The following is a 12102-nucleotide window of genomic DNA, read 5'->3' as shown; positions in this document are numbered from 1 at the left end:
CTGCAGTCTGGCTTCCAGCCCCATCACTTAACTGGTCAGTCCTTCAGGGTGAGCCTCAGACACCATCAAAGAGGCATAAAGAGAGGGTCATACATGAGGTAAGCCTAAAGCCTGGCCAAGGGCTTTCCTGCCATCAGGTCCCACTTGCAGGCCTGGCAGATTTGGGTTATCTCAGCTGGACATTCTAAGTGTGGCCCTTTTCCAGACAGAGCCAGCTGCTGTTGGGGGAGCCCTTCTCTTTTCCTTGTTCCCTGCCCTGGTGACAAGAAGGGGCAATGGGGCTAGACCAGCTCCCCTCCTCTCTCCCCACCACCCCAAGCAGCAGAAGGTCTATTGGCCAGTACGCTCCGGAGAGCTATCTGATGTAGGAGGCAGCAAAGGCCAATCAGGACCCACCTTCACCTCTTCCTGAGCAGCCACCAAAACCTTGTTGGTGCAGAGCAGCTAAGTCTGGTGCCCTTTTGATGGAAGCCTAACCATTCTCTGAGCACCTTCCTCATATCACATACCTTTACTAGAGAAGGAAACAGTTCCAAGAAGAGAAGTGACTTACCCAAGGTTATCCTTGTAAATATCAAGGAGGATTTGAACCCAGGTCCTTAGATTCCAGAAACAGAGTTCCCCAGACCACACTGTTTTCTCAGTGTGTCAGAGGTCAAGTTCTACCCTCACTTCCAGAGGTGAACTCTGACTTTCAGAGAGGGAGAGGGGCTTAAGCAGGCCTACCTAGCCATCGCACTGCAGGACTGGGATTGGGGCCCCACTCTCTACCTCTCCAATGGACTTCTGAGCCTCTGCAAGCTTGTAAAAGCCAGCTTCCTATGCACTCTTCCTCCATCCCTAGGGCATGGTGCAGGAAAATGCAGACCTACCCTCTGTGGAGAAGAGAACGAGCCTCGCTTATGGAGATACATATGGACAACTCACCTCCATCGCTGCAGGTCTGGGAGTCAGAAGTCAGGCTGTCTGTGGAGCCAGTGGTGAAGTGAACGTCGATGCCACTGAACCCAGGGGGCCCAAGGCTTTCTGCCAAGCTGAGGCTGGCCTGCTCCAGATCAGGGCTGCTCTTGTTCATTCTTAGAAGATGCCTGGAAAGGAGAAGCCAACACAATGAGGCCTTGAGCAAGAAGAGATAGATTTGCAGAGTTGTAGCGGTAGAAGGACCCCATTGCCACCCCTTCATCATCCCCAATAAGAGGGTCACCTGACCTCTATCTGGAGACCTCTTGGAATGGGGCACATACACCACCCCCCTCCCAGGGCAGTGTTCTCTAGCACCAGGTCTGCATTCACCTATTGGTCATGCCCTATTGCTCCAGATTCTGCTGAACAATACAAGTAAAATCACTTCTCTGCAGGATGGCCCTTCCCTTCTACATGAATTCTGACCCACTATCCAAAGTGACCCTGAGGCAGGCTCTCTCCACAGAAGTCCCCTCCTCTGTGGAATGGTATCAGTATTCTCAGAAGAAAGCAGATGAGTTTGGCAAGGCCCCAGTAGTTCTTCAAAGGTATTGCTGCTTCCCTTTCTAGATCCTAGTGAAGCTTCCCTTTGATGATCCTAGAATTCTCCAGGAATCACAGTTAAGCTCATAGACCTTTGCTCAGCAAACTCTGCCTCCTTCCCTTTCCTGACAAGTAGGACACCATTTGCTCTTTTCCACTCTTGTGCTATAATTCAAATATTACTGGTGGTGGCCAGGCCATCACACTTACTAATTCTTTCCATATAGAGTCCTTCAGGGCCAATGGACTTTAATTCATCCAGGGCAGCTAGGTGCCCTCATGCTTACTGTCTCTTATGGGCAGGAGGGGGCTGGGAGTTTAGGGCTGTTGATAGGCAGGTAGGACCTGGATTGATGTGGATAGGGAAACTGTGCCCAGAGCAGGAGGTGGAAAGCAAGCGGTAAAGAGCCACCATTGTGATGAAGGCCAAAGGGCCATCTGACTCCTTCCTAGGGCACCTTCCATAGGAATCCTCCCCCACCAAGATAGATCCCCAGCTCTCCTGTCCACTTAGGGCACTGTGAACTGCAAGGAACAGCCCCATGGTAAGATCCTACCCTAGTCTTAGCTATAGCCACAGGTGCTGCGGACATCCATCCAGGATGTCTTTGCTTTGAGTTTCAGTATTGGCTGCCCCTTGAAGAATCATGGAGCTCAATCCCAGGGAATACCTAATAAATAAAGGTGTGTCTGACTGTAACCAATGCTCATCACACCAAGGCAGGGCAAGGGCAGGGAGTGTTTGTCACCCTAAAGGTAAAAATGCCTAGTCCAAGGAATCCTATCACATACTTCTCTCATACAAAAAGAGATCAAAATCATTAGGGGGCAAATAACAAATACCAGCACAGTTGGAATAAAACAAAGGCTGAGGTGAAGAACTGGAAGGGGCCTCGGGGAAGAAACACCCATGCTTGGCTGCAAGGTCCAGAGAAAGGAGCTAACTAGCTTGAGGGTAGATGCAAGATTTTGCATCTTTTTATAGTATATATTATAAATATATATAAAATATTTGCATTTTATTATGTATTATAATTTATTTACAAATTTTATTAATTTATAATTTATAATAACTATTTTAATTAATTTATAATTAATTATAATTATTTATTATATATTATAATATATACATAATAAAACAAAAATCAAACCTATCTGTTAAGGAATTGTTAAATAAATTACGATTAAACAAATAAATAAATTATGGTCATTTCATACTGTGATGGCAAACTACCATGCCCTAAAAAATTGACCAAGACTATGGTTTCAAAAAAAACTTGAGAAGGCTTCAATAAACTGAGGCAGAGTGAAGCAATAGAAGTATCTAAATAAAGATGAGAAGATTGTAAAAAAACAAAGTAGTTTAAAAGATGAAGGTCAATCACAATGCTGGAGGGCTTGTAATGAAGGGTACTACTTGCCAAAGGTATCTATTTCCAGATATGACCAATGAAGGAATTTGTCATTTGTTGTATGACGCTGCTGATTACTTACAAGGATTTTGTTCTTTCCCATTTGTAGGGAGAGGGGCGTGTGTGTGTAAAAGGAAAGAAAGAAATGAAGGTTCTGGAAGCTTTTCTTAGAGATGCTCAGAAGAACACAGAGTCAGAAGGAACTCCAGAGGAGCAAATAGCTTTGAAAATTGCATGGCTATTCATTTATCACACTTTCACAAGACAAGCAAGTGTTCTGGAACAGAGAGTCAGAGTCATAAACAGGACCTACTTGTTCTGTGTTTTGCTTGGTACATAGAAGGGCTCGTTCACATGGTATCTGTTACATTCAGAATTTTTTTTATGTTAATATTTAAAATGATGGCCTTCCTCAGGAGTAAGTGACCTAAATTTTAACACCAAGATCTCCTGGTGATCCAGGTTTCCCAAATCTGAACACAGTGTTCCTTTTCAATCTGATATGTTCATACCTATCACAGTGTCACAGTAGAGAGCTTTGGGCTGGAGTCAAGAAGACCTGAGTGACAATCTAACTTCAGATATGGGCTCACTGTATGATTCTGGGCAAGTCACTTCTCCTTTCCAAAGCTCAGTTTCCCTCTCGGAAAAAAATGAGACTAAGAATAGTATTTATCACAAAGAGGGGTTGTGAGGAACAACTAAGGTAACACTGATTTGCAAACCTTAAAATGAGATAGAAGTGCTAGCTATTCTTAGTTTATGACAAAACCATCCCTGCTTGCACTTCTAGTTCTAACTTGGCCTACTCACAACAGGGCAGAAAACTCATGCCCACAGGAAGTCTGACCTATAGCCAATCTGTTTCAAGCTGTCTAGTCCACTATGATATACCCTTGCACTGTCCTGAGCCCTGAATAGTCCTCCCCCTAAGGCCCGAGACCCTGAATTGTTGTGTTTGAAGTCCTGTGGATCTTTGTGGGCCTGGAGAGAAAGGTTAGGAAAAGTGTGTGACCATGCAGGGCAACTCCGTTCATTCAACTCTCTGAACCTCAGTTCCCTTATCTGTAAAAAGGGCTAATAACAGAGAAGACCCCAGGCCCCAGAGTTGCCACAAGATGTGAAGGAGACAATGCCAGGCTTTGTTCTGTGACTATCAGTCCTGTGATTATCATTCTCTCTATTATCCAATCCTCCCTGAGTCTTCCTTGGATACTTCCTGAGGTGGTGGGAGTGGGAGGTTAACCTGGTAAGTGCCAGGAGTTTAGGAGGCAAGGATCTAACTGATGGCAGGTGTACTGAGCCAGTTTGTCTAGGGTCATCCTCTCAAGATACGGAAGACTCAGGGTCAGTAGGCTGACCCTGGGTAATGAACTGTTTATCTATCAAAGGTCATGCTCCAAAGACTAGGGCCAGTTGACCCTCAATCTTAGGGGCTCTGCTCCTGCAGTGATGGGGTGAGGCAAAGGGGCAAAAGAGGTTAAGAGTCACAGGATAGATCCTATCAATGACAGATCCTTGTCTAACAGTTCCCAAGTAACTAGAGGTTTAGAGAGGGAAACAGGTTTAGAGAGGAAGTTGTACAGTGAAAAAACCTCTGAGACAGGATTCAAACTCAGGTCTTCCTGAGTCCAATGCCCTTTCAATGGCTCTGTGTGTAGGAACTGAATCTGATCCTTGACATTCTCACAATAAAATATATCAGAAGGAAGGGATTTGCATAAATGGATATTGGATTCACAGGTTCTCCTCAGACTGGGGAAGATCTGGACATTCTCTCTGGTGGCCCATATGCCTGGAATTCTTCGCCTTAGCCTCCTGGCTTCCCCAGCTCCCTTCCCACCTTCTAAAAGAAGCTTTTCCCAATTCCCTTTGGCTGCCAAACCCTTCTAATGTATCCCATACGCAGCTTGTTTGTACACAATTGTCTATATATTTCCTCCCCATCAGAAACTGTTAGAACAAAAATAAAAACTACCACAGATCTTGGAGAGAGATTTACAAAATGAAATGTTAAACATGCTGAGAAAGTTGTCCCACCCTGATTTATTGGAACAAGAAATAGGAAGAACATGGATGTAGAAAGGACGTGGATGTTCAGAGCAATCCTTCCATACAGAAGTGATCTGGAGTCACCTCTTAGTCAGCAAAGGCCTGGCAGAGAGAACATCTCAAGACATGTTTGGGAAGTCTTCCTGAGAAGGACGGTGAAGGATTCTGAGAAATAGCACCTCCCAAAGCAGGTAGGAGCAGAGGAAGACCTGAGGAAAGACCCAGATCTGCTTTCAGGTGACTGCGGAGGGGGAATAATCCCCTGAATGGAATAATCCACAAAGATTTACCAAAAAAGAATGTTTATTTCCCCACCTAGGAGAAGACAAGTGCCATTCCTGGCATTGCCCACTGGCCATCTCCCCTTGCTTGGTATCACCCCCTTGATATCATCCCTGGTGGCACCCCTAGCATCACATCTGAAATCACCCAAGACAAACCACCAATTAGAGCCATTGATAGTGAGGATATTAAAAGGAAGTCATGGGGTGGCTAGGTGACATAGTGGATAAAGCACTGGCCTTGGAGTCAGGAGTACCTGGGTTCAAATCCGGTCTCAGACACTTAATAATTACCTAGCTGTGTGGACTTGGGCAAGCCACTTAACCACATTTCCCTTGAAAAAAAAACCTAAAAAAAAAAAGGAAGTCAGATGAGATCACAAGAGGGACTTCAGTATCTGGGAGAGCATCAAGGGGGGATGGACTGACTGTATCTCAGGAAGGGGAGATACTGAGCTTAAGGAACAACCCCCAGACCTTACTAATGGGGTAAGAGGTGATGACGAGCTTCCACAACCACATGCCATCTGCTGACCTTCCTATCTCTTCACTGTTCTAGGAGATTAACCCCATGTGCTCTGAAGGTGGCCTCCTTTCGGTGGCAGGAGTCAAATTGCTTCTCCCAAACAGGAGTTCCCTCAGGTCCATTACAGAGCTGGGCCCCCCAGACTTGAATTCAGCAGAGCAGGGCATGGCATCTCTTCCTCTGGGGGGTCTCTAAGACATGCATAAGGGCACAAAAGCTTCATATGAGAAAATTGCCTTGCCCAGGTATGGGACAGAACTTAGATAGCGACCTACTATTGCCTGTGTCAGGGGGCATCAGTACAGAAGCCAAATGATGGAGGGCCTAGGGATGGAGAGGTCCATTGTGCTTGCCCCTTCCCCATCCTGATCATAACTTCCAATTTTCCTGAGTGGTCATTCATCCCTTCTCGCCTGACTTCACTATCCTCCCTCTGCAACCTCCATTCCTTTGTTAGGATATTCCCCAGTCCACAGTGCTCCATCTGGAAGGAGGGGGACAAGTCTCAGGACCTGACAAACAGGGACAAGGCCAGTGTGAGGGACCAGGATATGTAGATGGGTGTGTGCATGTAAGTGTGTGAATATGGATGAGGTGCAGGAGGGAACCTGCCTCTCTCAGGCTATCCAGCTGGGTGTGTGGAAAGGAAGTGAGAAGATATGACTGTTGAATCTGTTTATTGGAAGGGAAGGGAATGTTCACACAAACACCAAACTCAGATTGAATGGGAACTTTGGGGGCCCCTCTAGTCCCACAAGTACCTGAAAAGAAATGCCTACACAATGCTAAATGAAGCCTCTACATAGACATTAAAGTTATAGATTCCACCAAAAAAAAAAAAAAGATTGAAATAAGTTTTTGTGTAGGATCTTCAGTAAAGGTCTGTCTTTTGGTTGGGGGGGGAGGGGGGAAGAAAGTAAAGCCAAGCTAAGAAGCTAAGCTGGAGGCTTTTAGCCATAGTGTAGCCAGGTTCTCAATGGCTAGACAGCAGCATAGATCCCGGCAGTTAGATAGCAAGCCAGCCACACCAGACTAAGTCTGAACCCTGAGAACACTGGGACAAAAGACAGGATTGGATTGGGAACAAACCACTGCATAGGCAGAGCCTGGACATATAGAAAGAAACAAACCTCTGCATAAGCAATATCTTAGCCAGTGATAAGCCAGGGATCAGACCCCAAGCCAGCACAAAAATCTTGGTTCTGTACTCCCTATACCCCAGAAGCAGAACTCAATCAAAATGAGCAAAATAATTGAAAGAGAGCTAACTATAGAAAGCTATAATGCAGATACAGATGATAAAAATGCCACCTCAGAAGAAGAAAGCAATGAAAAATTACCTACATGAGAAGGCTCAAAGGAGTCCATGAATTGGATTCAAATCCAAAACCTCATAGAAGAGCTCAAAAAAAGTATTTAAAAACCAAAGACAAGAGCAAAGGAAAAAAAATGGAAAAAAGAAATGAGAGCCATGCAGGAAAATAATGAAAAATTGATCAAAGAAATCAATTCCTTTAAAAAGGAAAAATAACCAACTGGAAAAGGACTACAACTCATCTAAAACTCAAGTTGACCAACTGAAAAGGGAATACAACACAGCAAAAAATTAATCACCTGGGAAAGGAAACACAAAAGCTAACTGAAGAAAATGAAACCTTAAAAATTTGAATGGGACAAATAGAAACTAAGGAATCTATGAGAGATCAAGATTCCATCAAAGTCATAAGGTTGAAAAATTTGAAGAAAACATAAAGTATCTTTTAGAAAAAACAAATGACCTGGAAAAATAGATCCAAGAGAAATAATTTGCTAATTATTGATCTACCAGAAAGCTTTGATCAAAAAAAGAACCTGGAAAATATGTTTCAGGAAATTATCAAAAAAATTTGTCCAAATATACTAGATCAAGAAGACAAAATAGCCATTGAAAAAATACAGATCACCTTCAGAAAGACACCCCAGCATTAAAAATTCCAAGGACTATCATAGTCACATTCCAGAATTCTCAAATAAAGGAGAAAATACTGCAACCAGTCAAAAATTTAATACAATTTAAATACAAAGGAAGCACAATCAAAATTACATAGGACTTACCAGTTTCAACATTAAAGGATTGAAAGACTTGGAATATGGTGTTTCAAAGAGCAAAGGACCTTGGATTACAATCAAAACTTTATTACCTTGTAAAATTCAGCATATTCTATCAGGGAAAAAGATAGATACTCAATGAAATAGAGGACTTCCAAAATTTTCTGATAAAAAGACCAGAGCTGAATAGAGAATTTGATCTTCAAATTCAAGACTCAAGTGATGCACAAAAAGGTAAATGAAAAGGGGGAAAAATGTTAGTCAAGAACATGAAATTGTATACAACCCTATAAAGGAAGATAACACTTGTAACTCTTGAGAATTGTATTTCTCTTAGGATAGTTAAAGGATTAAAATAACTGAAGAAATTATACTTAGAGGATATGGATATAGTTGGTTCTTATCCTTTGTTATCGAAGAAGACCAAAATGACATCACTATGTTTGAGACAAATTACAGGGCATCCTGACTGATGAGACCAGTACAAGCTCTGAATTCTCTATCACAGGTTATGGACATATAGTCCAGGTGAACTCTGATGAGGGCACTATACTGGGTGGTCCTGTGACAGTATCTTCTCTTACAATCAATGCTAAAGTTCTTAAGAGAGACCATCAGGGTGTCTCAGTACTTAAAGAGTTCTTAGAGACTATACATAATTATATTATAATATATATATAATATATTATATAATATATATAATTATATAGATACATAGAGGTTTGTAGTATAAAACTACAAAGGGGCAGAAGGGGGGTCCTACTTAGAAGGGTTGGGCAAAAAGAGAACAGGAAGTGATCATATCCCTACTATAATTAAGGAAGGCTTAAGTACCATGGGTTGGGGAGCTAAAGGGGGGTTGTGTGGGAGAGAGTATACCTGTTACTTTGGGGAGGACTATAGGATTATAGTTAGAGCACTATAGAGATAGAGGGAGGCAGCATACTTAGAGGGACTGGACATGAAAATACTTTGCTTAGCTTGGTACTTTGGCTACAGTTGGAGGGAATATGCTTGGGGGAGAGAGGTACAAATGGTTTGACTTTACATAATACTTTGGCTCATGAGGATTATGTGTCCATGGAGGGTACCTGAAAAGGGGGTAAGGTCTAAAGTGATTATAATTTTTTTTAATATTTATTTTTTGAATTTTTTTTTGCAAGGCAATGGGGTTAAGTGTCTTGCCCAGGGTTACATAGCTAGGTAAGTATTAAGTGTCTGAGGTTTGATTTGAACTCAGATCCACCTGAGTCCAGGGCTAGAGCTCTATCCACTGTACCACCTTAGCTGCCCCCTAAAGTGATTATAATTTGATATAATTTATGACTCTTGAGAAATGTATTTCTAATGACATAGGCATTAGTAGATAAATAACACCAGGTGAAGAGGCACAAAGATCTAATATAGTAGAGAGGGATAGAAGGGAGGATGAGAACACTGAATAAATACTAGTCAATAGATTTGGCCCAGAGAGGGAATAACATACATTCCCAATTGGGTTTAAAAATCTAGGAGGCGGCTAAGTGGCTCAGTAGATAGAGCACCAGCCCTGGAGTCAGCAGTCCCTGAGTTCAAATCTGGCCTCAGACAATTAGTAATTACCTAGCTGTGTGGCCTTGGGCACACCCCTTAACCCCATCTGCCTTGTAAAAACTATTCTACCCTACAGAGAAGTGGAAGGGGGGTAAGGGAAAGAAAAGGAAGAAGGGACTGATAAAAGGGAAGAAGGTATAAGTAAATGTAAACTTAAAGTTAAAATTTAAAAGAAAAGAAAGGGGAAAGGGAGCAAAACATTGGTGAAGAGGAATAAAAGGAAAGGAAAGAGAAAAGTACAAGTGGGGAAAGATAACATGGAGGGAAATAAGGATTTAGTAATTTTAACTGTAAATAAGAAAGACAAATTCTCCCATAAAATGAAAATAGATAGCAGAACAGATTAAAAACCATAATCCTACAATATGTTGATTACAAGAAACACATTTGAAGCGGAAAAATACAGACAGGATAAAGGTAGGAAGCACTATTATTCTTTAAAAAACCATGAATGGTTGGACTCTAGAGAAGCAAGGAAAGAATTTCAGGAATTGATGCTTAGTGAAGGGAGCAGAACCAAGAGAACACTGTACACATTAACAACGACATTGTGGCTTCATCAATTTTGATAGAGGCATCTCCTCTCAGCAGTTCAGAGAGTTAAGACAACCCTAGGAGATCTGTTATGGACAGTGCTATTCACATTCAGGTGAAGAAAAACAAGAAAACAAAACAAAACAAATAAAAACTTACAGAATCTGAATGAACACCATGTTGCTGTTTTAAAAATATCTCTTGTGTTTTTCCTTCCTATCCCATGGTTTTCTTTCTTTTCCCTTAGTTTTAATCCCTCATATGGAAAATGACTAATATGTAAACATGATAAACACAAATATACAGGTACAATGTTCACTAGACTGTTTGCCGCTAAGGGAAGGGGGTGGGAAGAAATTATAAATATGCATGTGAATTAATATTGAAAAACTTTCATAACATGTAATTGGAAAAAATGAAATAAAGATAAAAAAGAAGAAAAAATCCCTGCTACAGGCTGCCCAATGAGAGGAAGTCAATTACTCTCCCCCACTTCTCAAGGAGCAAAGGTGAAAATGCCTGTGAAAATGACCTAAGTTAACCCTACTTGATGAACATTTGGCCCCACACTAATGGAGTTTACCTTCTGCTACTTGAGGTGGAATTGGTGGATGGTAGAGGCAGTGTGGGAAATAGGAAAGACTGTGGGGTCTGGGCCCTCCCTAAGGAGTGGCTGTAGTTCCAGGAAAGCCCTGCCATGTCATCCCTACCTTCTTCCCTCCCATCCCTCTCCTCTTCTAGCTCTGGAACTGAACTGGAACCAAAATCAGCTGAATGGTCCTAGAGGAGGCCATGTGCCCCACTCAGCCTCCCAGGCCACCTCATGGAAGCTCCTTGGGGGCAAGCACTGACTTTGTTTTAGCATTTGTAGCCCCTGAACTTGGCACTGATTTAAACACTAAAGAAATGCTCATCCATCCATCCATCCATCCACCCATCTATCTATCCATTCATCTATCCACCAACCCATCCATTCTTTCATTCCTCATTTCTAGGCTCAGCCTTAACTAGTTTCGTGACTTTCAGCATAGCAGGCATAAAGAAGTTGGTTCTGGCTTCCTAGGACATGGGTTCATACCTTGTCTAGATGACCTTTTGGGTGAGTCCCATCTCCCTGGACCTCAATCTGTTCAACTTTAGAATGGTCAGTTTGTGGGAATCTGTTGCAGCTGCAGAGTTCTGAGATTTGACCCTCAATTTCTTCATCTGTAGAGTGGGGGACACTATTCAAACCCTCATCATCACAATAGGGAAATTTGAACTCTCATTTTGCTGATCATGGATCACATCTGTCTACCTCTAAATCAATCCCAATGAAAAACAAATGAACCAAACTGAATCAAGTGACCAGCCCACCTAGGGAATGACCAGTGGATGAGGCAGGAAGTTTGCTAGTGTCTCTGGGAAGGAATCTCTGGCCAGTTACTCTGCTCTCCTCTTGGGGGTGGTCCCTGTTACAGAGAAAAGGGCCTCCCCCAGGCTCCCCTGGCCTCTCCCCCCACCCCAAGCCACTTTCTTCCCCACCCAGTTGGTTCTCAGCTGCTTGAGATACCTTGGAAGAAGAGAAGGGCTGAAATCTTCTGGCCCAGGAAGCCACCAGCCTCCTCCTCTGGGATGCAGCTGCTGCCCACTCCCTGGAATGGGGTTTTCCCCCCATTGTGCTTGGGAGGGCTGACTCCCAGTTGCCCGCCCCCAGACTGGAAGCTGGCTACTGAGGAAGCCAGAAAAAGCTGAGCCGGGCAGGAAGGACCATCTGCTCCACTTCCTCATTCATTCTCAGTAACAAACCAGAGCTAAAAATAAAGCCCAGCCTGGGGGTGGGGGTGGGGGCTGCTGGCCTGGGGAGACCTGGACATGTACTGCAAAGCAGGAGGGGGACAGGATGCCACCTGAGGGGCTGCGGGCCTAGGGGAGATCTGAGCATGTACCCCAAAGCAAGGCAGGGGGGTGGGGATGGACAGGGCACCACCTGGAGAGGCAGAGTGCACTCTTTCCTTCACTGCCCATGGGGGCAGAATCAGGAACCCCAAGATGGCTCCTCTGGACATCCATGGGTGCAGTCCCAGCCTGGGTTGGGGCACCCAGTGAGCATGCAGGGAAACACACACAT

General features: G+C 43.5%; 1 protein-coding gene across 3 annotated transcripts in view; it reads right to left on the bottom strand.

Annotated features, from left to right (window-relative positions):
* Window positions 1–12102, bottom strand: part of PRAG1 (PEAK1 related, kinase-activating pseudokinase 1) — a 49798-nt gene that overhangs the window by 16636 nt on the left and 21060 nt on the right. For all 3 annotated transcript variants that reach the window (XM_074228161.1, XM_074228160.1, XM_074228162.1), the window contains one exon: window positions 928–1088. In XM_074228161.1, coding sequence (XP_074084262.1) covers window positions 928–1088 — 161 coding nt within the window. The remainder of the gene's footprint in view (window positions 1–927; window positions 1089–12102) is intronic.

Source organism: Macrotis lagotis, chromosome 3, assembly GCF_037893015.1.
Source record: "Macrotis lagotis isolate mMagLag1 chromosome 3, bilby.v1.9.chrom.fasta, whole genome shotgun sequence".
NCBI lineage: Eukaryota > Metazoa > Chordata > Mammalia > Peramelemorphia > Peramelidae > Macrotis > Macrotis lagotis.
This window is presented reverse-complemented; position numbering and strand designations above follow the sequence as displayed.